The sequence below is a fragment of the Podarcis pityusensis genome (genome assembly GCF_964106645.2).
Source record: "Podarcis pityusensis genome assembly, chromosome: 1".
NCBI lineage: Eukaryota > Metazoa > Chordata > Lepidosauria > Squamata > Lacertidae > Podarcis > Podarcis pityusensis.
The window spans coordinates 19,636,075-19,663,234 of record NC_138028.1 but is presented as its reverse complement, the minus strand read 5'-3'; the positions used below and the strand labels follow the sequence as shown (position 1 = coordinate 19,663,234).

The following is a 27,160-nucleotide window of genomic DNA, read 5'->3' as shown; positions in this document are numbered from 1 at the left end:
TCTAGAAAAATGTGTGTAAGTAAGTGCCACACTTTTCAACAATGAAAAAAGAGGTGCCAGTACTGCGTACCCTGAAAAAAAAGCACTGGGGTTGATTATTGTCTGATCGTTTGTTTTAAAATGTTTGTGTACATATAAAAACTTGGGGAGGTAGCCCATCTAGGAGAAGGAAAACTCTTATCCTAAACCTCCGCTGCCTTGCAGGACATCTTCAGGAAAAGAAAACGCTAAGGAGTAACCCTACATAAATCCAGAGTGGTGTCTCTAAGATGGTTGGGTGGTGACTTGTACTCCTCCTTCCAGCAACTCCTGCAGCCAAATGTATTGCTTTCCTTTCTTTTGGACCACATCAGCGAGGCTGAGGGGGGGGGGTTCTTGTTGTCTGGGCAGCCCAGGACCTCCATACACACTGGCCAGGGTTGCATCCTTCCACCAGCATGGTCATGGTCTGGTGGCATGGGGTGACCACTTATATATATATCACCAAAAAAGAAAGCAAAAGAAGATACAGATTGGGTTAAAACTGGAATATGATGAACAGGTGCAAATTTAGAAATAATCACTCTAATTTAAATAAAAATACTGGCCTGTGCGGCAGCCGTTGCTGCGCAATTTAAATGCCAACTACTTCCGTCTCTGGTGTTTCTTTACCATTGAACTGACCCGGTACAATGTTGCTTCCTATCTTCCAGCCCTGACAGACTGCTCAGTATTCTTCTCCTATTTCCAAAGTTCCAGATGCAACAAAATTAGGATATTGAGCAAGCCCCAGATGTAGCACCTTACATGGCTGCTGGGTCATAAACTCAGCAGACCTAACCCAACTTGCTGGTAGGAACTAAGGATGGGCAAATCTGCCAGTTTTGCTTTCTCTGTTTATTTTTTCAATCTTCAACTTGATCACCCACTTTTCCACATCACTTAGCATATATAGTGGTACCTCGGGTTACAGACGCTTCAGGTTACAGATTCCGCTAACCCAGAAATAGTACCTCGGGTTAAGAACTTTGCTTCAGGATAAGAACAGAAATTGAGCGGCGGCAGTGTGAGGCCCCATTAGCTAAAGTGGTACCTCATCTTAAGAACAGTTTCAGGTTAAGAACGGACCTCCAGAACGAATTAAGTTCTTAACCTGAGGTACCACTATATGTGTGTGTGTGTGTGTGTGTGTGTGTGTGTGTGTATGTATGTGTGTGTCCTCATGAAAACTCACCCCCAATATACACATTTTTAATGCAAATTTGCCTAATGCACACATTTAACAAAGCAATCCCACAATATAATGCATTTGTGCGTGTGTGTGTTATTTTCAGTAACATATACATTCTTATGCACACTTTAACCCAATATATTCAAATTCAGCTGGAGAACGGAGTGGCAAAATTAGGAGCATTTCATATTTTGAAGGACAGCTGTCGTTGGGTTTGCCTATTTTTGGAAATTGCAAATTAGGTACGCTCAACCTTTAAGTTGAGCGTTATCAAGTTTCTTCCTCATCCCTAATAGGAATTCACTCTAGCCTTTCAGCCCCGCAGTGGCTGAGGTTGTGCCTATTAGTAGTATTAGTAGCAAATGAGGATTTAAAAATACATATACCTTCCACCTCACTGCATTGTGCCTGTTCCTAATTACCTCAGGAAATCACTCTTTGATCAGCAAAGCTTCTATCACTAAAGGCCAAACTCACTTCATTCAAGAGCTTTACGTCCTCCCGGCAACAGAGTAATAAATAAGGAGTTTATAGATTCTGGGGTTCTTGTTTTTAAATAGCATGTATTAAGAACACCGCTAGCATTTAATACAGTGATGTTTCGAGGTATGCTAATAGCCACAAGAAAATTTTCAAACCTCCATAATGTGCTTTAATCACCGGCTGGAGATCAAAACCCACCATGTGGTTTTATACAGCCTGGGCACCTTCCAGGATTGCCTTACATGGAAACAGATCAATGGCAAAATTGGTAGATACTGCAAAGCTTTTGCAATAAAAGCTTTTTATGTATCTCGTTCAAAGCATGTAAGTGCCTTTTAGATCACTGATTGAACTGTAGACAGTATAAAGTGGAACCTTTTAATACTAAAATAAATTTCCAGAGTAAAAATTCCATTATAGGGAAAAGTGTTTTTGCTGCAGCGGGATAGATAATAATTCTTTCACACGTAATGGGATTCATGAAATGTTTGATGATAAACAGAAGTCCTTTGTACAGCCATAGCAAGACTGTACCGTTTGTGGGGGCCTCTATTAGGTATATGATGGGTGGCATCACATGCTATATTCCAGAAGGTGATTAGAAGGAAGGCCTAATGATGGGCCAGGTAAGAGGGTAAAAAGCACTCTCATCAACAAAAAAATTGGGGCGATAAAATAAATAAGCATAACCACTTTGAAAGTCACCAGAATCCTTTAATTTGGATTGATGTCATTCAGCAACAACAAAATAATTTCCCAGGCTTGGCACACTTTAAGAGACTCCCAAGTTGAACTTACTGAAGTGAATCGTTCATCCGCCTCCTGATATCACCCGGAAAAATATTGTTGGCCTGCTTCCCGTATAACTTTTTGCAACCACAATGAATATTTTCAACCCTCTCTCCCACAAATGATTCTGCACTTCCAGGGATACAGATGTGTGAAAAGGTTATAAAGGCACGTTTGCAGCCAGTAGCGCTGCGTCTGCGCATGTGCGAGTTGCGATTCGGCGCTTCTGCGCATAGCACAATTTAGTGCTTCTGCGCATGCGCCAAAACCCGGAAGTAACCCATTCCTGTACTTCCGGATTTCGGTGTGTCCATATCCTGAAACCTCGCAACCTGAAGCATCTGTAACCCGAGGTATGACTGTATTGAAACCAGAAAGTGGGAATATATATAAAGCCCTCTTGGAGAGGGCTCACATCAGCAGCCAGCACCCTTGGGCACCTGCTGAAGGCCCTCTGCTTCTGACACATGGGGTCCTCTTTCCTGGAACTCCTCCAGTGATTGCCAGGCAGTCGCCACTCTAACTGCTCACAGTAATCCCAGAGCACCTTACGAACAGTGCAGAGATAAATAGAAGGGTTGTCCACTGACGTAGGAGACACAGTGGTTCTCAAACTCTTTTCCCTGGGCCACACTTTCAGACCCTCCAAGTCTTCCTATCTTCCAAGGACAGTCCTGGATTTACAGAAGCCGTCCCGGTTTCTGATTTGATCCCCAAATGTCCCACTTTCTCCCAGGATGTCCCCATTTTCAATGGAGAAATGTTGGAGGGTATGGTAGGACGTCCCTGTCTTCATCAGAGAAACGGCAGAAGATATGCACTTTCAGAATAAAACTTTTCTCGTGCCACACTGAATTTTTTTTTATCGATAAGAAATACATTGGAAAACAAAAAGAAACAACTCCTAGCAGTCCTTGAACTGCAACATAGAACACAACTACTTTATAATATGATCATGGGACATCAAGAAAGTATGAAACAACGCAGCTACATAAGAACTGGAATCATTCCCAAAATATAAGCTGTTAATTATACAATGGTGTCAGCAATGCTCAGTAAATGATCAACAGTCTGCTGCTGTAAAAGGTTAAGGTGTGCCTCTTATATATAATTGTAATTTTTGCATCTCATAATTTTCTGCTTCATATACATGCCAACTAATATTTCATTTAATATAATAATAATAATTTGTTATTTATACCCCGCCCATCTGGCTGGGCCTCCCCAGCCACTCTGGGTGGCTTCCAACAAAATATTAAAATACAGTAGTCCGTAGATATTAAAAACTTCCCTAAACAGGGCTGCCTTCAGATGTCTTCTAAAAGTCTGGTAGTTGTTGTTCTCTTTGACATCTGGTGGGAGGGCGTTCCACAGGGCGGGTTCCACTGAGAAGGCTCTCTGCCTGGTTCCCTGTAACTTGGCTTCTCGCAGTGAGGGAACCGCCAGAAGGCCCTCGGCGCTGGACCTCAGTGTCCGGGTACAACGATGGGGGTGGAGATGCTCCTTCAGATTACTGGACTGAGGCTGTTTAGGGCTTTAAAGGTCAGCACCAACACTTCATGCATCTGACAAAGCGAGCTTGACCTCTGGAAAAGTTATGCCAGAATAAATTTGATAGACTTTAAAGTGCCACAATACTATTTTGTTATATATGCTTAACATTGAACTAAGAATGGAAGGAGAGTTTGCTGGATCAGGCCAGTGGCCCATTTAGTCCAGCATCCTCTTCTCACAGTGGCCAACCAGATGCATGAGAGAAACCAGCAAGCAGAACCTAAGCACAAGAGCACTCTGTGGTTCCAGCAACTAGTATTCGGAAGCATTGAGCATAGCCATCATGGCTAGTAGACCTTGACCACACTCTCCTCTATGAATTTGTACCATATCCTCTTTTAAAGCCATCTAAGTGGGGGAGTGAGATTCATGGTTTAACTGTGTGCTGTGTGAAGCAGTCTTTTCTTTTCTCCATCCTGAATCTTCAAAGTTCAGCTTCATAGGATATCCATGAGTTCAAGTGTTACGAGAGAGGGACAACATTTCTCCTCTATCCGTTTCTCCATGTCATGCATAATTTTCAAAAACTTCTACCATGTTACTCACCTTTTCTCTAAACCAAAGTCCCAAATGCTGCAGTAGTATATTCCTTAGGGTTGCACTATAAGTTCTTGTTCTAACAGATTTGCTGTTCGCTGACCACTTTCTCCCATTTCTGCACTGACTGAAATGAGTTTGCGCACACAGTTCTGCCTACCTAGAAAATATGAACAAGCTCATTCCATGAATATGCATTCTACTTATTTTGCATGAAGCTCTCGCCAACCTACTATTGCATTTTTTTTATTTTGAAAAAATGCAAACGGCAGCTAATCCTAAACAAGCGGATTGCCTAGCCCTTTCTCAACCCATCACATGATTTGCATAATAAGTCACCCAGAACTGGGGTACTGGCCTACTGAGTATTATTCTTATATAATTATATTATATAAGAATAATAATACCCCACCTTTTCTTCTGAGGGGACTCAAGGCGGCTTACAGGGGGGGAAAAGACCCACTAAGACATCATTAAATCAGGGGGAATCGTTAAAACAACAACAACCACAATTCAACATATATAACATCTACCAGTGCATGTACTGTAGGTTAGAATACAGTATTGTACATTCAAACTCAGCACCGGCTCCCCTCTTCAAAGGCGCATGCGCGAGAGGAGGAGTTGGTGGGGTGGGAAGAAGCGAGAAACGGCGGCGCGCCGTTCCTAGGCGGGAAATAAAACTACACTTCCCAGAATGCATCGCAGCACGCGGGTGGCGTCGGGGAGAGAGAGAGAGAGAAAGGAGGCCGTTTACCTTGCGACGGCGGCCGAGGAGGGGCAAACGTTACAATAAAAGAAGCCTCGTCGCTTTCGGGCGGGAGGGCGCGTGGATTAATTAACCAATGAGGTGCCGCGTCGCGCGGGGGCGGGAAAGAGAGGAAGCCGAGCGCTGGACTTTGACAGGGAAGCGGAGAGAGCGAGAGACTCGCGGCGGGAATTTCAGAGCGGGCGGAAGGAAGCGAGCGAGCAGAGGAGGGAAGCAGGGAGGTATATTACAGAAGTAAAAACAAAAGTAAGGAAAGGCCGTTGCTGCAGCCTGAGGGGAGGCAGGCGCCTGTGAGGGGGGCGAGGCGAGCTTAGGCCGCCGCGGGCCCAGGCTGCTGGCTCCTCTCTTCGCGCCCCCCTCAGCAGTCCCAGCTGCACAGTGTAAATAACGATGACGATAATAATAATAATAACAGCAGCCTCCAGGGTAGGGCTGGGAGGGCAACGCTGCTGAGGCGTAGTGAGGCGGGGTTGGACTAGATGACCCTTGGGGTGCCCCTCCTGGTTCTACACGTGGGCTGGCAGGTTGCGGGGTAGGCGGAGCCACTCGGGAGGGGACTTTTCTGTGAGGATTTCCCGAGGGGTGTTTGCAGAAGAAAGTAGGGAGTTTGGTGGCACATTATTATTACTAATTATTATTAATAGAGAGTGGGCTAGAGTCACTTTTATCAGATACAAACGGGGAGAAGAAAGTGCGTCTGCATCTCATTCCATTCCTTGCCCTCCTCCCCATTATTGAGATTCCTTAAAATCATAGCTGCGCTCATTATCCTTGGAGGTGCTGGAGGCAGCTTAGGTGGCTGTGTCTCTCTGCCGCCCATTTCGTCCTCAAGGGAACCATTGGGAGGGAGGCCTGTTCAGGAGAGAGGCAGGGAGTAATAATAATAATAATAATTTATTATTTATACCCTGCCCTTCTGGCTGGGTTTCCCCAGCCACTCTAGGGCGGCTTCCAACAAAAAAATAAAAAATACAATAAAACATCAGACATTAAAAACTTCCCTAAACAGGGCTCAGGGCCGCTCAGTGTGTGGCTGGGTGCAACCCTAACCCCACTTGGCCTGGGTATAACCCCTGTGGAATTCAGTAAGATTTCTTATTATCTATTACATTTCTTGTCATTTTGTCTTGCCCAGGGAAACCCAAAGCAACTTTGCAACTAAATAGATGTGGTTAGGGCTGCACTGCAAGTGGGGATGTTCACCTGGGGATGGGGAGCCTCTGGCCCTCCAGATGTTTATGGACTACGGTTCCCATCACCGCTGACCACGGCATTGAACAGATGGGAGTGGCAATCCGACACATCTTGAAGGCTGCAGGTGACAATCAGCCAAAACTGCACCAGCCACTGCACCGTGCTGGCTTTGGAGATGGGGGAAGGGGGTTGTGTGCTCTTGCACACTTTATCTCACACACAACCTTCTCCTGCTGGAGGCCTTTTCATTATCTCGCTTTGTATTGAAGCCCATTCCAAAGGGAATTCCCTTTGGTGTAAATGTGGCGGGTTGTATTCCTGGTTTATTTTCACACACACAGCTCAGGATACTCCAGATCAACAAGTTTTAATACAAAACAAAGGCATCGTAGTGGCAGAGTTTTTAGAGCTGTCATGTTTCAACAGAAATGCAAGAGAGCCATGCTGAATCTGTCCAAAAAGATGCACACACTTTGACACTCTGCTTTTCACAGTGGGCAGTGAGATGTCATCTTGTAATTTGTCCCATTGTTTGCCCTTGGTATCAGCTATTTGGAAGGTACACTGCCCCTGAATTTCGATGCTCCATTTAGCCATCATGATGGACAGTACAGTGCTCTCACAAGGAAGTTCTGTAGTGTTCAGAAGGTCTTACTCTCTGGTGAGACTGTTTAGGATTGTAGCTTAATCTCTTCCGGAGTGGGATCTATGTTCGTCTTTTGCCACACAAGCAATGTTTGGCATCTTAAAGGTTCATGTTTATTACAGGGCAGTATTTTGTGGGCTAGTGTTGATCTGATGAGGTGAACTGTAGTCCACAACAGCTTATTATGCCATAATTGATTTATATTGTGCCTCTTATCTTGCAAGCCATTTTAAAAAATTGTAAACTGTCCTATATTCTTGGGTCTTGGAAATCCAGGTTCACAGTTCTATCCATGAAGTACAGAGGGCTCTTCTAATAAATTGCTGTCTTCCTGCTAACCTACCTTGCAGACTTGCTGTGAGGCTAGAATAGCAACAGTGTAGTCGTGTAACTGAATAAATTAAGTTAAATATAAACAATTTGAGAATATATGCTTATGGGATCTGCACTGACGAGTGACTGACAAGGAAGGAGATTTTAGGAGTTGTAGATACTTGAATGTGAAAAGGTCAACCCAGTATGCCGTAGCTGTGGAAAAGCAGAATTAAATTATGTATTATTTATATGCATTCATATAATAAAGTGTCTTACTATAACCAGGTGGAAGCTATTTTTAGAAGTCAATATCCTGTATAGGTTTCACTTGGTAGTTCTAGTGCTCTGAATGATTAGTGTTGTCACACCACTGATGCATCTCAAGCCCAGAGGACTGTCTACTCTGACTGGCAGGACTCTTTTTCTGCTGCCTGATATTCTTTGAAACTGGAAATGTCAGGACTTGAACCTGGGACCTTCTGCATGCATTTCTTTTGTATTTCTGCATTATTATTATTTTGCTTTTGCACATTCACATAAAATGCCTAAGAGAATCTCAAAAGCAATTTGTCCCATGTAAAAATGTGTGTGGACTTTGTTTTGTACTTCCATTTACCTGTTTTTAATAAAGAGGAGGTGAAATAGCTTAATGGGAGTTTTGTTAATGAGTTCTAAATAAGGATTTATCATATATTATTATGGGGTTTGTGGCATATAAACCCACAGAACCTGACATTACATGTCATCTTCTGGTCACTCACTAAAAAAAAAAAGTGCACTAAAGGCCTGAGAAGAATTTTATTCTGTGTACCACCCTGAGATCTTATGATGAAGGGCGGTATATAAATTTAATAAATAATAGATGTTAATTGCTTTGGAAACTATCTGTTTCAACTCTGGTTGGCATCCATCTGTCATTGGAGGAGTGCTCCTTTGGGGGTGAAGTCAAACGGTTGGAAAGTTGCAGCGCTGGCTGTGGCTGTAGAGACTGATGTGGGAGAGACGTGTTTTGTTGTAGCTGGGGCAGAAGGCATCCGGTTGTGCTGCTGCAGATGCGCTATGGCGTTTCTTCTCTGCACTCCTTCCAGTGGTCATTCCTCCTCTGGTCACTGCTGGATACATGACCTGCCTGCCTGTCTCCAGGCTCTGTGGTAGTCTGCAAGGGATTGCAACATAGCAGGGTTGATGTTCGCAGCCTTCATGTCACATCCATTGCCTGCTGTCCCTGGCACTTTATAAGAGCTTCTGGGTACACATGTCTTAAGCAGGAAAGAGGCAGGAAGCCTTGCTGCCTGGGCAAAGTACTCATCCTTTTTTGGTTCCAGCCATTTGTAAATTACTAAAGTATGCATACTCATTTTTTTCCCTTTCTCCTATTTGATAAACAGTGCCCCCTCATTTAAATAAGAGGAGAATCTAATTTCTTTATTTTTGAGGTTGGACGTGGGTGTTGTATGTCCCCTGTTCCTTGGGTTTTCTTAGAAAATTTCATCTATGCAGTACTTACAAACTTAGTGGCACTGCCTGATCACTAAAAGGAAGCAACCTTGCTGAAATAAACAGCAGTTTGTGGTGGATTAGAGCACCACCAAATGAGGAAGGACATCAGCTGTTGAATCATTCTGTGTTCCCACACAGCAGAAACTTTGTGTTCAAAATAAATTAGAGACATGTTCATTTTAGTTCTGTTCAGCAGGGATGGAAACATATAATAGGAAATGGCTGCTAAGAAACGAAGTGTGCAGGGAGGGAGGGGGGAGAAAAATTAATGGCAGATGCAATGACACTGAACAGTCATTCATGCCCTAGTTATGTCTAAGTTAGATCATTGTAACACACTGTTGAGGAATATAATGGAGCAAAAATGACTGTTGCCTAGTGAGAGGTGTTCCAAGTGCGCCACCTGAACATTATTTCAGCTATAATACTTGCCCATACTATTTGCTTGTTCTTCTTGCTTCAAACATAGCCAAAGAAAGATTTATTATTATTTTAAACCTCTCTTGCAAGCCTGAGTTCATTCTGAGCTTTGGCCCACCTGACCTTCTCCTTGCAACTCTTGGCTACTCATATATACTTTTACTTTGTGATTTCTCCTTTCTATTTCTTATACCTTCTCTCCTTACATCTCAGTTCATCTGTAAGCTCCTTATGCAGTCACACTGGTTTATTTAGGTGCCTCCCACTTTTCTTTTTTGTTGGAATTGTCTACCTTAGTATTTCACCTTTAAGAAACTCCCATCCGTCTTGGACTCCTTTCTCTTTGAGTATTTCTGACCATGGGATTTCACCCAGTAGTTCCTTAAGCTTTTTGAAACCAGCATTCTTAAAGTCTAGTTTCTATGCCATTCCTTCCCTCCATTTTCAGGGTAGAATATATCATAAATTACCGTAGTTTGCATACTTTTTCTGTGTTCAGAATTTGTTTTTTCACTAGAGAAGAATCTATTTTAGTTCGCAAAGTTACAGACCCTGGGCAACAAAGTCATGACCTAGTTCCTCTGTAGCTCACGCATCTTCAGACTCTTCTCACAAAATCACGAGGACTACTTAACTTGCCTCTCTTCCCTGACCCCTTCACTTAAATAAGATTAAGAAGCAAGGCTGCTTTCAGAATACAAACTCCATGCAAGTGTCAGGTCGGCTAGAAAGCAAGTCAGAAGCCTTGTGACCTACACCTACCAAGGGGGTGCTTTAAGAAACTCCCATCCATCTTGGACTCCCTTCTCTTTTATTTTTTCTCACTATGAGATCTTACCCCAAGTGACCTTGAACTTTGATAACTGAGGCTCTCCTGGTGATCTTTCTTTCACCATATGGAGTATGGTGGATGGGAACAAATGATGGGCCCTTTTCATAATGCTGAACTTTTGTTCTGTGGCCAAAATGTAGTTTCTCAGAAGAAATTGTAATGCTTTAAAGTGGCCTATGTAATTTATTTATGACTGCGGTTACTGCTTTTTCTTTTATGTTTCTATTTAACATTAGTTTGTTTTGATTTTGTCATTGTAAACTGCCGGGTGCATTTTATGGAAAGACAAGGATATTTTTATAAACAAATAAAATAATTAGAATTGTGGTTCTTATGCTTTCATAATGAGCCTATTCTAGTACTGGTATTGTAGGTTGTCAGGACCACCAGCACAGTTCCACTGCCTCCCTTCTCCATGTTATTTATTCATTTGTTAATCACCTTTCATCAGAAGATGCCTGGGCAGTGTACAAAAGTGGGGATAAAAACTATCATTTTCCTAAACTTTTGCACCTTGCAGACCACTATATATATATATATATATATATATATATATAGTGGTACCTCAGATTAAGAACTTAATTCGTTCCGGAGGTCTGTTCTTAACCTGAAACTGTTCTTAACCTGAAGCACCACTTTAGCTAATGGGACCTCCTGCTGCCACCGCGCCGCCGGAGCACGATTTCTGTTCTCATCCTGAAGCAAAGTTCTTAACCTGAGGTACTATTTCTGGGTTAGCGGAGTCTGTAACCTGAAGCGTATGTAACCTGAAGCATATGTAACCCGAGGTACCACTGTGTGTGTGTGTATGTATATATGTGTATATATATATATATATATATATATATGTGTGTGTGTGTGTGTGTGTGTATATATATATATATATATATATGCACATTTCTAAAAGCAAGGGGTGATAGTTTGTTAATGAACAGAACAGTTTATTTTCAAGGGGCAAAAAGAGGAGAACCCTGTTTGTGAAGTCTTGTCAAATATAATAGCCAATAGCTGACTGTATCAGCTATACCTTTTCAGCCAGCGCATTTCTGAGGTGGTGTAGTTCAGTGGCAGAGCACATCCATTGCATGCAGAAGGTGCCTGGTTCAATCCCTGGGCATCTTTACTTAGAAAGCAGCTGATGGTAAAGACCTGAGGCCCTGGAGAGCTGCTTCCAATGGGGATAGTGTTTGCTCGGCTTGATGGACAAATAGTCTGACCCAGCTTAAGGCTGCTTCCTGTATTTCTAATTCACATGGTAGTTAAGCCATTTGAAAAATAAAACTAGTTGCTGCTATTTGTGTTATCTGACAGTCTGCTGCTCACTGTTGTCAGTATGCCATCCGTGAAACTGCACATGCTAACATCCCCAAGTCATTCATGCATATACATATTTATTTAGATATCTAACCTGACTTTTCAGTAGCAAAATAGGATGGAAACATGTGCATAGATACCTGCACAAAATTGCCTCTGTTGTATCTTAAATCCCAATGGACAGAAGTACCTTTTCCTGAGTCTGGGGGCAGGTTAAAGGATGTTTGCAGTGAGTTAAATTTGAGCTGTAGGGGTGGTCATAAGTAGGGTTGTGCAAGATTTGATATCTCCACAAAGAGCAGGTTGTCTGGAAGTGAATGAATACTGTGAAATTTGTGTTCTGCCCATTCAGACTCATTGCTTGGCATCAATGCCCTAGTAATAGTTTGGCCACCTTGCAAATAGGCACAGTGCCATCATAAGCAGATGGATGTGGGCATTCTCGGCCAGGAAATGGAGCCTGTGCAGTTAGCATAACAGTAGGATTCCTAGAAAGAGTCTTGCTTTTAGTTTTCATAGTTAAGGAGTCTCCCTTCATGTGCATTGCAAGTAAGCATTTATAACTGTGTAGCGCTTCCCTTCCAATTGAGAATACGTTGTACAAGAACATTTATTTATTACAAGTAATTGTATACCACCCTTCCAGCCAGGTTACCTTGCTCCTTCTGCCCATGTTTGTGAAACAAGGCAATATAATATGTTGCCACATGTAAAGTAGGCTTGCCATCGAGGCTTGCCTGGCTGCTGCTGTGACTTGTAGGTTATTTCTCCCTGCACTCATGAGGATGAGGTGCAGAAACTCTGGATACAATTGTAACTGTTGTTTGGCCATCCCACAGCCCTCTCCTCCCCCCTGGTTCAACATCTCCCATTGCTTGCCATTTCCATCTGTAGTACTGGATAGTGAGGTCATAGTTATGGTTGTTGTTGTTGTTTAGTCGTTTAGTCGTGTCTGACTCTTCATGACCCCATGGACCAGAGCACGCCAGGCACACCTGTCTTCCACTGCCTCCTGCAGTTTGGTCAAACTCATGCTGGTAGCTTCGAGAGCACTATCCAACCATCTCATCCTCTGTTGTCCCCTTCTCCTTGTGCCCTCCATCTTTTCCAACATCAGGGTCTTTTCCAGGGAGTCTTCTCTTCTCATGAGGTGGCCAAAGTATTGGAGCCTTGGCTTCAGGACCTGTCCTTCCAGTGAGCACTCAGGGCTGATTTCCTTCAGAATGGAGAGGTTTGATCTTCTTGCAGTCCATGGGACTCTCAAGAGTCTCCTCCAGCACCATAATTCAAAAGCATCAATTCTTCGGCGATCAGCCCTCTTTATAGTCCAGCTTTCACTTCCATACATCACTACTGGGAAAACCATAGCTTTAACTATACGGACCTTTGTTGGCAAGGTGATGTCTCTGTGTTATGGTTAGGATAGATAATTAAGAAACATTTTACAGCACAAGACAATTAATGTCTATAACAGGGAAGCATAAAGAACTTTGCTCACGTAGAAGTGTGGAAACTGGTTGTTCAGATGTACTCAGTCTTTATGAAGGATTGAGAACTGCTGATTAAATTCAGGCCAAAAGCCCATCTAGTCCAGCATCCTGTTCTCACAGCAGGGCAAGAGATAGATGCCTCCAGGAAACCTGCAAACCGGATTTGAGTGCAACAACCCTCTCCCCATTTGCCATTCCCAGAAACTGGCATTCAGAGGCATACGGCCTCCAGCAGTAGACACAGAACATAGTCAGCATGACTAGTAGCCATTGATAGCCTTATCTTCCATGAATTTGTCCAATCCCCTTTTTAAGACCAGCTGCCTTTGGCTGTCCCTCAGCTGTCACCTAGCAGTAGCCATCAAGTTGAAGCAGAAAGGAAGAAAGGAAGTATGGATCTTCAACTGGCTGTACTGAGAGATCAGCTGCCTTTGGCTCTCCCTTATCTCCCATTCCATCAGGGTACCTGAGCAATTTTCATCCCAGCTCTTCATTATAAAAACTGTAATTTAAAATGATAACAATACCTGAGTTTGCTTTTTTCCACTTTCTCGTCCCCTTTTCCTTTCGTGTTGAGGCTTTTATGTTGTAAGCCTGGGGGCAGGGATTGTCGTGTGTGTGTGTGTGTGTGTGTGTGTGTGCTATTTTAAATGGATCTGGAAGTCTTTTCAGCTCAAGAGCAGGGTAAAAGTGTTTTAAAATAACCTGTATGGTCATAATGAGTGTTTGAGAGCTTGGTCGCTGATACATATACCATTTACAAACTAAAGAATTCTTATTGTTGTTCATGTGGAAATATGGTTTTAAGATTCAATTAGGAGAAGGCAATTTTGTCCCAAAAGGGGGAGAAAACAGCACTTCAAGTATCTTCATTCTGGAGTGAGAATTTGTTTGGTTCTTATTTTAGTACTTGGGTTTTGTTGGAGGCAGCATATGTCGAAGAAAGAGAACTGGTATATTAAATAACTAAAAGCAAGTGACAGTGTGGAATAACCTACCTCTTAACAGGTGTGTTGATTTTTGTTTTTTGTTTGTTTTAGTTTAGAATATGCCTAAGAAAGCGGCTGGGAAAAGAGGCCCTGCAAAACGGAAACTTGCAGAAGAATTTCCTCCAGGAGAAGTTTTTACTGACCTAACAAAGAAAGATTGGAAGCTTGGTCCGGTTATAGGCAAAGGTGGTTTTGGCTGCCTCTATCTTGGTAAGACTGAGAAAGAAGCCTGTTAAAGTTGGAGCACTGCATTCCTTTCTTTAGGCCAGGGGTGGTGGTGTGGGGAATATATAATCCGAAAACATGGGAACAGTGAAATCAATTTATCATGGGCACAATTTGGCTAGAGAATGGCAGCTTGATTTCCCTCCTTTCCTTCAAAATAATCACCTGATGAGCCCAAAGACACACTTAACATTCTGCATTGTTTAGATTATTCATTTGCTTAGCTTACTAAGTTTCTGCTGCTGATCCAGATTTTATTCATCACCTTCCATGCCCTGCTTGGAAGCTTCCCAGACGCACCTGGCTGGCTGCTGTTTGGAAAGAGGATGCCGGACTTGACAGACCCTAGTCTGATTAAGCAAGGCAGTTCTTATGTCCTTTGTTATGTGGAAGTTTGGACACGGCTGTTGGCTGGGCATGGCTTGTAAAAATGAATAATGCATTTCAGCTAGAGATTTCCAGAGTAATACCTGGAGTTTGTGTCTCAGATTTCTTATGATGTAAAACCTACCCATCACTGCCTAATGAGTTTTCTTCTTTGTGTGTGTGTATATAAATATGTAATCTGGCTTCGGAACAGAAAGCTGAAATGGATGGCCATAGTGTAAAGAAGAGGGAGGGGTTTCTGTCTCAAGACTTGTTTCCTGCCAGGTTGAAGCCAGAGGCTCTTACTTTCTAATCCCTGCATATACAGTGGTACCTCAGGTTAAGAACTTAATTTGTTCTGGAGGTCCGTTCTTAACCTGAAACTGTTCTTAACCTGAAGCACCACTTTAGCTAATGGGGCCTCCTCCTGCTGCCACGCCGCTGCAGCACGATTTCTGTTCTCATCCTGAAGCAAAGTACTTAACCTGAGGTAATATTTCTGGGTTAGCGGAGTCTGTAACCCGAAGCGTCTGTAACCTGAAGCATCTGTAACCCGAGGTACTACTGTATATTTTGCTTTTTCTAAACTTCTGCTAAGTATCTCAGCCGCAGGATTCCTTTATGAGCTGAAATATAAATGAGCAGAGTCTTAATATAAAAAGTAGCCTTTCTGTGTTATAAGAGCACATTTGATGGTAACTCCCTTCTACGGTGATCAGAGTTTTGATACAAGACCAGCAACAAGAAGTACCTCAAAGACAGTATAGTTTCTAGTTTCAGCAATTGATGCAATTGTGGCTCTTCAGTGGTACCGTTACTGTGCTGTCTGTACTGATCTTGCTCTGTTTGGACTAGCAATAATTGGAATGCAGAGGGCACCGTCCCTTTCTGGCTTGCAAGAGTTAGACAGGCTAATGTCACTATCTTCGTCACTTGCAGAAGCTAAGTGCCTGCTGGAAGTGACAAGCAATTCCCGGAGAGGCACTTCATGGTACAATTTAACATGTGCACGGAAAATTAAAATGTTAAGTGTAACAAGCACATGTTTATCACTATGGTTTAGCGCAATGTGTATGAGCTGGAATGAGACTCATCGAAGTCGCCTATTCTTTCCTCCTTCAGTGTTAATGGGAGAAGGATTTCACCAGTATTTTTATACAATGTACACAGGCCATGTCCGCATGCCACACTAAACCATGGTTTGGTGCTGTGTCCAGGAGCTGCAATGAGCCTGAACAAAACATCAGTCTTATGTGCTGCCATCTCCTTCTGCCAGGAGGAGAACTTCATCAGCATTTATTTTCAGTTTCCTCTAATCCTGCCTTGTCATTGTGTGAAAACCAGGAACTGTGATTTGTCACAAAATCTGGTCAGTTACAAAACAAGACAGCATCAAACCACTGGTTATGAAACAAGTTGAACACTTAACTTTAAGCGTTCCACATACTTATTTATTATTACTAACTGTATATTAAGCAAATAGTTCTTTCACCATGCTGATAAGAAACTGTTCATATTTTAACAGCTGATGTTAATTCTTCAAAATCAGTCACCAGTGATGCACCCTATGTTATAAAAGTGGTAAGTATATATTTGAAGTAGTCCATTTTCAGATGCATGCACAGAACATCCTAGGAAAACTAGAAAGACTCTTTCAGTAGGTATGTGGAATTTTGTGGAGAGAAAATCCTTAGGCACCCAATGTCCCATGAATTACAAGTAGGTTGAAATAAGTTTAGATAAGTTGAAGCCTTACTTTAAAATCTTTTTATTCTGTTCTGCCATTAGCATTCCTTATGCATTGCTAAACCACTTCATATGAACATTCATAAATGGAAATAAATAAATACATAATACATTTAAAAAATGCAAACATTGTCCTGTTGCTAAAATAACTGAACACATACTGACCTACATTCCTATAACTGCACGGTTACACTACTGCATTCATCTGCTGGGATTGTTTTTCTGCTTTAAGATTCCCTGAAATATTTATCAATCGCATAAGAAATGGACAGTTACTAATGCTGTGACAGATTGGAGCTGGAGTACAGGTTTATAACTTTTGGTATATGTCCTTATGGTATTAGAGGTACTTAGCTATAATTCCTTATTTGGCAACTCATTCTGGCTACAAGCCATTTTACACAGTGGAGGGCCAGATCATTTTTTCCCCCGTCTGGTCCCTGCTGTCCAACTGTACCACTCATCATCTTATTGCCTGACATTGTTATTGTTATTAATTGAATTTATATACTGCCCTATACTTGGCGGTCTCAGGGCGGTTCACAAAACAAGGCTGTCGATATAGATGTGGCTGGGAGACAACTGGGCACTTGAAGTTGGCACTTGTTTCAGAGCCCCCTGCTATATTGGGGCATTCTGACTCCATACACCAGCCAGACCAGCAACAGTAGGAAAGAGAGTCGTGCGTTGCTTCTGATACCGCCCGTTTCCCCATAAAAAGTGAACGTGTCACAGAGGACAGAGTGCAAGCTTTATGCAGCCACTTCCTTTCTGCTGCCTCTCAGTTCCCTCTTCCACAGTCTCTCCACCACTTGAGAAGGCATGCCTGGAAAGTTGGAGGGCAGGGGAGATGGCACCCCTTGAAGCAAATAGGATTTGGCCCTATTTGCTGAAACCCTGCTTGGTATTTACCTATCTTGAGACTATTGCCCATTTTGACAGGAAGAGGGAAGCCTGTTTATTTATTTATTTAAGCCAAATTGTTAAGTTTCCATTTAGCATAGTTGCAAGTATTATTGCCTGGTAGCAGTAACCTAGTGCCATGAATTTGCCTGTATCGGGCTGCCTGTTATTTATAGAGTTATAGACACTATGAATCGATTAAGTTTATGTTTGTAAAAATAGTCTATACATCATGCCCCTGACTACTAAATGTATTGAAAAGCATTAATGCGTAGTTCATGCCGGTGATGTATGTGTGGTTTTAAGAGGATGCTGATATAAACATTTTATTTATACAGAGTATCAGTACTTTGTAGCTTGCTTTAGTGTGTAACCATAATGGAGACAAATTGTGTTAATAAATGAATGCCTCTGACTACGTAGAATAGACAGCTTGAAAACATAAATGTCTTTTAGAGATGGGGATGTATGACCCCAGATGTAGATTTGTGAAGTACTTGTGTACGTTTGAGTTTACCCTGGATCAAGATTGAGTTGCTTAAGTCAACTTCATGTGGACAAAATAATGTGGTATATGACATGGGCAAAGTTTGTACTTTGGAGAGAAGAAAACAATGTTGAGATGGGTTTCTTGGCAAGGGAAAGCCTACCATAACATTCAACTTGCTTCAGATCTCAGCAGGACGTGGCTGAACTAACATGAACATTTCTGACCAACATTAATCACCCATGCCTACTCGGCTTTGGTGTGCATAAGCTCATTCACTGCCATTAGTGGTAAATGATCTGTGCTCTTTAGTATCTGAGCCTTTGTTGTCATAGGAACTGATTCAATATAGCTCAGTTGGTTAGAGCATGGTGCTGATGACGCCAAGGTTGCAGGTTTGATCCCCCTTTGGGACAGTTGCATATTCCAGCATTGCAGGGGGTTGAACTAGATGATCCTCTGGGTCCCTTCCAACTCTATGGTTCTATTATTAAAAAGTATCCCTTGTACATATTAGAGGGACCATAGCTCAGTAACAGAGCCCATGCTTTGCATGCATATAGACCCAGGTTCTATTCCTGGTGTCCTCAACCAAAAATATCAGGGAACAGGTGATGGGTAAGATCTCTGCTTGAGATCTTTGGGAGCTGTGGACTGTTAGAATAGACAGTTTGGGGCTAGATGGACCAGTGATCTGACCTGTTAGAGGGTATATTCCATTGTTACAAACACATATTTGCTCTAAGAGGGGGTCAAGCAAAAATGTATATATTAGTAATTTGCTGTTTCTGCATACCACAATATTACTGAAATGCAGATCACTTAAGTTTTCAGTCACCATATTAAGTTAATCCCTGCTCCCAGCATTGAAATCTACAAAAATGTTCCTTTTTTAATTGAATGCTTTTTTGCATTATGTAACAGTCATTAAGAAGATAAAGAAAAAGAAAGAGAATTTACACTGGTTTGTTAGAATTCTGCATAGGACAGGGGAAGAAAGCTTTATCTGTTAAAAAGTATTTACTAGAGAGAGGAGAGTACCCAACAGATTTGAAAGCTTTCACTTTTTTTTAAATTTAAAAAAATGTGTTTTTTAAAGGAACCCAGTGACAATGGACCACTCTTTACAGAACTGAGTTTCTACATGCGGACAGCTAAACCTGACCTAAGTAAGTAATCTACTGGTGTTTGAATCAACAAAACAATTTCTTTAAACCTTTTTGAATATCCTAATGTAATAATATGAGAGGTGTAATAATATATTTAATGATTCATGGGCAACGAAAACCATAGTTCTCGGAGGACTCTGAATGGTAACTTTAAGGGCATACCTAATTACAACTGGATGTTTCTTCATAATGGTGCAGTGTTGGGTAGTTATTGAAGGTAATTGTTTATAAACAGGGCCTACTGAACTGGAACACTTTCTCTTGTCCTTTTTTATGCTCGAAGGTCACAGCCCATTGAGGCTGCAGCCACTAATTTCCAAGGGGAAAGTGGAATTTTCGTAGCGCAAGGTGGCTGTTCAAAGGGGGGAGAAAGCATAAGCAATTTTAATTAAATAATATGCTTGGATTTGCTAGGAGACGAGATGTTTGCTATATTAAAATTGCCAAGAAGGCAGAAAGAAACTCGTGGAACGCATAAATGATAGAAAAGGCACAATGCAGTTCCTAAGTTGAGCCCTTTTAAATCCCACTAATTTCAGTGAGAGAGACCTAAGCACATGCCTAACTCAGTTTGTTAGAGCATGAGACTTTTAATCTCAGGGTATGGGAACGAGGCCCACGTTGCGTAAAAGACTTCTGCATTGCAGCGGGTTGGACTAGATGATCCTTGTGGTTAATAATAATAATAATAATAATAATAATTTATTATTTATACCCCGCCCATCTGGCTGGGTTTCCCCAGCCACTCTGGGCGGCTTCCAACAAAATATTAAAATACAATAGTCTGTCAAACATTAAAAGCTTCCCTAAACAGGGCTACCTTCAGATGTCTTCTAAAAGTCTGGTAGTTGTTTTTCTCTTTGACATCTGATGGGAGGGCATTCCACAGGGCGCGTGCCACTACTCTGCCTGGTTCCCTGTAACTTGGCTTCTTGCAGCGAGGGAACCGCCAGAAGGTCCTCGGCACTGGACCTCAGTGTCCGGGCAGAACGATGGGGGTGGAGACGCTCCTTCAGGTATACTGGACCAAGGCCGTTTAGGGCTTTAAAGGTCAGCACCAACACTTTGAATTGTTCTCGGTAACATACTGGGAGCCAATGTAAGTCTTTCAAGACTGGTGTTATGTGGTCTCAGCGGCCGCTCCCAGTCACCCTTCCAACTCTTTGATTCTGTTGAGCCTTAAAATGCTTAGTGTTGATTAGATCACATGCTTAGTAACTAAGGGAGCAATCCTATGCACAAAAAGGTTGGCATAAGGCAAGCTGGTGCAAGTTAAAGTTATACCAGATCCAAGCTCCATTCAGCGGCAGGGCTGCTGCTTTGCCTAAGCCTGGCAGATGGAAAACAGGCCTCAAAAAAGGTGTTCTGTTATGGGTCACCAGGTCACATGACCAAACTGATTGGGCTTAGGAGCCCTCCTAAGTCCCTCACCCCCCATTCTGGTACAGCCCCCAGAATGCTACTTTTTTGGGTACACTGACCTTGGCTCTGCCAGCCGAGCTGGGATGAGCAAGTTATATGAGCATATCCTTAGCACTGGTTGAGCCAGAGATCCGCTGCGTCTTAATCTTTTCAACCTGGCAGATCTTGCCATAAGATTGCCCCCTTAGTGAGTTAGTAGTAAATGTTTAGTACTTATCCATAGGCGTCCATCATTTTGCCTTCGGTCTGATTTCACTAATCACATCCTTACACAAATATGGCAATAATTGCTTTGCAGAAAGCTGTAACAATGCATATTTGGAAACTTTTTTCTTGTTTCAGTTAAGAAATGGATTTCTTCTCACAAACTGAAATACTTAGGTGTACCCAAGTACTGGGGTTCTGGCTTGCATCAAAAGAACGGCAAAAGGTACAAACCATTTCTTATTTTTGAGTTTATAGGATTTTTCATAGCCACTACTCCCCCTGTGTGAGTTTCTCACATTCTTAGCACATCTCAGTAACTGATGGCCTTTGGTGTTGTGTCAGCATTCAGACTTAAAAGTTGATCAATGTGAAAATATCAGAGGAATTGCCATGTGAGAAAAAATTCTATATAGAGAATTAAACCTGTACTAACAGTTACATTAATGTTACTGATGAACAGATCAATGTTACTGGAAATATGTACGGACAGATGCATGCAAAAGGCATTGTTAGATGAATTTTAGAACTTTTCCCCTGAATTGTATCCGGTTGTGTCCCTCTACTTGATGGGAAACTCTTGAATGTAGTAGCAGCAGTGTTTTTTTTCTGGGGGGTTGCAGGGCTATGTATACCCCTAAACCTTTTGTGAATCTAAGTTTGGCCTCATTGAGGCCAATATGAGTAGGAAAATGAGAGTACCCTTAAACATTTCTTTTTAAAGAAAAAAGGCGCTGAGTAGAAGCTTATGTCACTACTGGAAATACAATTTTATCTGATTCTCCCTTCTCTTCTAGAACCTCCTGCACCTCCCAAAGTCTTCTCCAGAGGGTTGGGGAAGTAGCACAAGAGGCTGCAGGAGAAAGGGGGCATTTTTTTAAAAAAACCACCCACCCAGACAGCTCACAGAAGATTCTACATGATCAAAGAGCCCTTCTGTTTGGGGAGGGACTGAATTTGTCTATAACCCTCTATCTTTTGTGGCTCTTTTTTTAAAAAAAAAAACAACCCAAGGGCTTCTGGAGGTACACCCTTACATACAGCTCAGTCGTTAGAGCATGATACTCTTAATCTCAGGGTCATGTTGTTTGAGCCCCACATTCGGTAAGATTCCCGCATTGCAGGGGGTTGGACTAGATTACCCTCGTGGTCCCTTCCATCTCTATGATTCTAGGAGCAACTTTTCACAGTCAACTAATACAGCTTCTATTTCTGTGTGAGTCACAAAAGCCCTCCCATGTGCACTCCACGCTTTCCATAATTTTGCTTTCTGGTTTCTGACCAGAACTCCTTTCCTTGGAATAGTTGCTTGAATGTTCTGCAGCTTTCAGCAGCAGCTTGTTATGAGTACTACCCTGAAAGGGTGGGTGGGTGCTGTGGGTTCCGTAGTGGTGTTTTCATTTTTAATAAAACGTTGACATGCCGTATCCTGCTGCTCAGAAGCAATGAGAACTAAAGCAATCTGTTACAAGTGCATTTTCGATGGCTGTGAACCAGATAGAGTCCTCGGTGGGATCAGGGCATTCTGACCTCGTTGCATGGCATTAGCACCAGCCAGACCCAAAGCAAAATAAAAATGAGTCAGTTATGTATTGCTTCCTGTACAGCCAGCTTTTGCTCAGAGCGTGGAATATTCACAAGCATTATAGGGCATTTTTTGGAAAAGCAGCTCGACACCACCATGATTTGCTTTTTCAACTCCTTCAGTTTTTTGTTTTTTAAGTGAGCAATTCGAAAATGTAGAAGGAATGGTACGTAGAAATGGAAATTATGAAATAGCCATTCATCAAATTATTAAATAAAAAAGTAGAAGAGGAGAGAGAAGCAGCCTGACCCAGCCTTGTCATTTGACACAGAGCAGGATCCTTCCCATTTAGTCAACAGCTTCCTGTTTCTGCAATTGAATCTTATTGAGTTTGGTGGGGCAGTGCCCCACTGGCTGTAACAGATAAACCTCCACTGCTTGAAAGAATTACATTTTCAGTTTGAGATCATAGTATTTATGGACGATCTGCTTCCACACAATCATTCCTGCCTCCTAAGATATTTTGGTGAGGCCCAGACCTCTGCCCCACCAGCATCTCTTTCACCCGCTATCATGGGACAGGAGACCAGACCCTGGAACACTCTAGTCTTGTCCCTGTTCATCCTTAGGAAACTCGCTTAGCTCTTCTTATTCTGACAGTCCTTCACTGTTCCATTTGTTCTCCTGTTTAGACTTCTCAGTGGCTTATTGTGTGTATCTTTTGTTGCTACATAATTTAAATAAATACATTTAACGTATCTACAGTAGATATTAAATTTCTGTTGTTAAATGTGCATGTTTATTCATTTTGTACTTTGCTTTGGGGCTTTTTTTTTTTCTTTGCTGGAAAGCAACCTAAAATTTAAAATACTTGCACTAAAAAGGTATATATATATTAAGGTATCTCGTATGGATTTTCTTAAAGGCTATGTTTTCTTTTTCTGAAACCAGCTACAGATTTATGGTAATGGACAGATTTGGGAAAGATCTCCAGAAGATTTTTGAAGAGAGAGGAAAGCACTTTACCCGCAAAACAGTATTACTGTTGGGCTTGAGAATAGTAAGTTGAAAATTAAATATTATTAATGCTATCTAATGTAGTTTCTTTGCTTTAAAGTTAACCTGTAAAGAGTAGTTGCCCTCTGCTGTGTGTGGTTTATATATGCTGAAATTGTTCTGTTATGTCTTTATTAGCTTGATGTTTTAGAATACATTCATGAACATGAATATGTGCATGGAGACATCAAGGCCTCAAATCTTCTCCTGGGCTACAAGGCTCCACATCAGGTAACTTCCAGGTTTTTTCTTTCTTCATTGTTTAACCTATTGTTTTTTTTTTAATGGAGCTGCTGTGAACCTCAGCAGAAATCTTGCCTTTATGAATGTGTACAGCATTAATATTTCTGCTTGACATTTATATCTAGTTAATGTACATTTTTTATTCACTTTGCTGGCAGTTGATCAAATTGGCTATTCTGCCCTGAATAATATTCAGGAGAATGCTTGCGATACAAAATGAATTTCAAATAGCTATTTGGGGGTGGAAGTTTAAAATTATATAGTACACCGGTGAATTACATTTGCCTGTCTGCTTTGTCAATTTTTTATTTCCTTTGTTTGAAGAATCCATCAAGCATAAGTGTTCTGTTACTTGGAAAACCTGATTTTTAACATGTTGATTGTTCAAATCAATTGGTTTACAGAAATATCTGTAGCTGTCTAATTTTATTATTATTATTATTTTACATCTTTAGTGTTTGGCAAATGCACATACAAAGTCCATAATTTCCCCTTGTTTGAGTGCTTATCTTGGAGTGAATAAGTGAGTGTTATACTTTTTTTAAAGTGGCCCAACTAGCCTTGCAAATGAATTTGTGACACTTACTAGTCTACAAAAAAGAAAAGAAAAGAAAAAAAAGCTTTACTAGTCTGCTACCCACATGTATATGGACTAAACTGGCCAGAGGTCTAAATGTCACTGGGCAATTGCATTTTTTTTTATATATACCCAAGAAAGAGTGCCAGCAAGGAAAGATCAGCTCCTGCCCTCATCTAATAAAGATGCCCATTTAAAGTTCACTGCTGTTCTGGCATTGCTGAACTGATCTCCACCCTCTACCTATTCCCTCCCTTTCCTTCCCTTGGATGTCTTGTGTTTTTTAGTCTGCCAGCCTGAGGTCAAGGCCTGTGTCTCATTTTAATTTATGTACAGTGCCTCCCACCAGGACTGTATTGAATTTTTCATTGATGTGAGCTGCTTTGGGAGACAATATTTTTGTCCGAAAGGTAGGATGAAAATATAATTATTAAAAACGGTTGAATAATTTGTTAAATCCTTTAATATCAAATTAAGTATTCAACCAGTGGGTAGAAAACTCTTGGTCCTATTGGAGGAAGGGAGAGCATTCTCCATTTAAGATATAGGGAAGAAGATGGCACTGATACTGACTGGAGTCACTGTGCCAATTAGTGAGTCTCAAACAGATGCAAACCATCCTCTGCCATCTGAGTGGGTAGTGTCTGTTTGTTAAAAAATGAGCAGGAGTCTTCTGTAACTTAGTGAAAGCACTTACCATCTTACTGATCATTCGTGATAGGTTTAAAAAAGAAATTATAGATCAAACTTATCTTGGTGACTTGACGCAAATCGGAGCCTTCGGGTCTCCACCAGCTCACCTGGGGCAATTTGGTCAGATCCATGCAGCCAACCAAATGTTTCTTTTTCAAGGATTATAAGACAATATAGTATTTACCTATATAGTTTAAAATATCCCCCCCCCCACTGTTGTTTTAAAGCTTGTATTGGATTGCTCTAGATCAGAGACCAGGAATCTGTGGCCTTCCCATTGTTGTTGGACTTTAACTCCTATCAGTCCCAGCCAGCACGGCCAGAGATGATGGGAGTTGAATCCCAGCCTTGCATTTAAGCAGTAGCCTGGTAGCCATAAGTGACAAAGAATTGCATACAGGTGAGCAAACAGGCTGTTGGAGGGCAGATGGAGTGCTCCTTCCCTGCCTTGTGTCCGTAGAAACCAAGCAGGCTGCCAGAAGAGAAAAAAACCCTCTTCCATGCCCATCATAGAAATACAGCGGGCTGCTGCAGCAGAGACAGTTTCCTGTGCCAGTCCCCAGCAGGATAGCAAAAAATTGTTGCAGGCTAGTAACTTTTGTGGGTTTATTTGCAAGGTTGTTTTAATCCATTGGTCTTCCCATCCCTGCTCTAGATAGAAACACAGCATACAGGTAGACTTGCTTTAACTTGGTTTCTTCCTTTATTTAAACAACAACAAAAAGCAAGTATCTCACTATGGGATTGTGTTATATTGGAGTACGTGGAATCAATGATTAGTCACATCCAGTCATGAATGCCCCTTCCATAGGCAAGGTAGTGGAGAGAGCAATTGGAGAAATTCCTGGAAGATGTGGACTAGCTAGATCAATTTCATTCTGGGTTCAGGTTAGGATTTTTGACTGAACCAACCTTGGTCACCCTGATAGATGACCTGGATTGATAGAGGGACGGCGGGGTGCATCTTTTGCTCCTGCTTCTCAAACCACCTGCAACTTTTGATAGACAAGGGTGGCTTTCTGGGATAGGTATTGGGGGCACTGATTTACAGTGGTTCCATTGCAACCTGCACATAACCCTGGTGCTTAAAAACTTGCACCGGCTGCCCATATGTTACCCAGCCAGGTTCAAGGTTCTTGTATTAATTTACAAGGCCTTTAACAACATGGGTCCAGAGTATCCAAAGGACCATTTGATCCCTTCTATCACTGAGATCTTTTGTGACATCTCTGTTGGCGATCCCCTGTAGCTCAGGTGGCATGGCTCATAACTGCTAGAAGCCATGTGTTCAGAGCTGTGGGCCCAAACCTATGGAGCTCTCCTCCCAACTGAGATTAGACAGGCACCTCCTTGCTGAACTTTACATGCAGGGCAGTAGAAGCTAGTGTTCCGTTTTATGATGATTTTTTATTATTTTATATTCTGCGTGGTTTATGTTTATGTGGATTACTTAGAAATATGTAAATGACAGTATATAAATATATAAATGACAGTATATAAATGACTTTAATAAAGCAATAAGTAAAAATGAATAGTTTGTAGATGTTTGTTCAAGTATAACCTAAGCATTTGAAGTCTGAAGGATAAGAGAATTTTTGAAAGTATTGTAAAAGCATCCTTATAAATTCTTGGATGACGCTTGTCTTGGTGCATTGGAATTTTAATAGGTGTACTTGGTGGATTATGGCCTTGCCTATCGATACTGTCCGGAAGGTAACCACAAAGATTATAAAGAGAATCCCAAGAGGTGTCATGATGGAACTCTTGAATTTACTAGTATTGATGCTCACAAGGGGGTGGGTAAGTAGTTTTGCTTTGCTTTTTGCATAACGTTTCTTGTGGTTGCTGTGCATGCAAGGTAACGAGCTTGAAAATGTGGCCATGTTGAAATACTGGTCTAAAGTAGCCCACTTACATATCAAAAATTAATTTAAAATCCCACAGTAGGAACAAAGCTGTGAATAATTAGCAGAATAACTTGAAACGATGTTACAAGCCAGATTGTAGTAGTGTTGGAGAATAATAATACAGTAGCACTTCGGCTTACGTTACCCTCGGGTAATGTAAACTTCGGGTTGCGAAAGTGGCAAACCCAGAAGTGTTTAGCCACGCATGCATGCACAGAAGCGGCCCCTCTGGTTGCGGAAACCTCGGGATTCGACCGGAGCTCCGGAACGGATCCTGTCCACAACCGGAGGTACCACTGTACCAACATTGTCTGCAAACGGGACATCTGCGTGCTGAAATCTTTGTACAGATTCTCTTACTTGGCCAGTCAAATATTAATATATTTTATCATATTGCCAAGTATATAAAACAAGACTACTTTTTTTTTTTTTTACATATTAGCTCTTAAAAAATATGTTTAGATCTTAGATGGTAAAGAATGGATGAATGTACATTCAGAGATGAGAGAGGAAGCAGCCTTATGCTGATTCAGACTGTTGGTCCATCTAGCTTATTGTTGGCTATAATGACTGACAGGACATTCCCAGGGTTTCA

General features: G+C 41.7%; 1 protein-coding gene across 5 annotated transcripts in view; it reads left to right on the top strand.

Annotated features, from left to right (window-relative positions):
• Positions 1-5,382: 5,382 nt before the first annotated feature.
• Positions 5,383-27,160, top strand: part of VRK1 (VRK serine/threonine kinase 1) — a 40,189-nt gene continuing 18,411 nt past the window's right edge. Inside the window, exons 1-8 of one of the 5 annotated variants that reach the window (XM_080987862.1) lie at positions 5,383-5,563; positions 14,099-14,252; positions 16,159-16,214; positions 18,869-18,938; positions 20,703-20,790; positions 23,041-23,149; positions 23,284-23,376; positions 26,326-26,458. In XM_080987862.1, coding sequence (XP_080843988.1) covers positions 14,102-14,252; positions 16,159-16,214; positions 18,869-18,938; positions 20,703-20,790; positions 23,041-23,149; positions 23,284-23,376; positions 26,326-26,458 — 700 coding nt within the window. In that variant the 5' untranslated portion in view covers positions 5,383-5,563; positions 14,099-14,101. Of the gene's footprint in view, positions 5,589-14,093; positions 14,253-16,158; positions 16,215-18,868; positions 18,939-20,702; positions 20,791-23,040; positions 23,150-23,283; positions 23,377-26,325; positions 26,459-27,160 lie in introns of all 5 variants that reach the window. The other 4 variants (XM_080987861.1, XM_080987860.1, XM_080987859.1 and 1 more) reach the window with 4 other exon arrangements.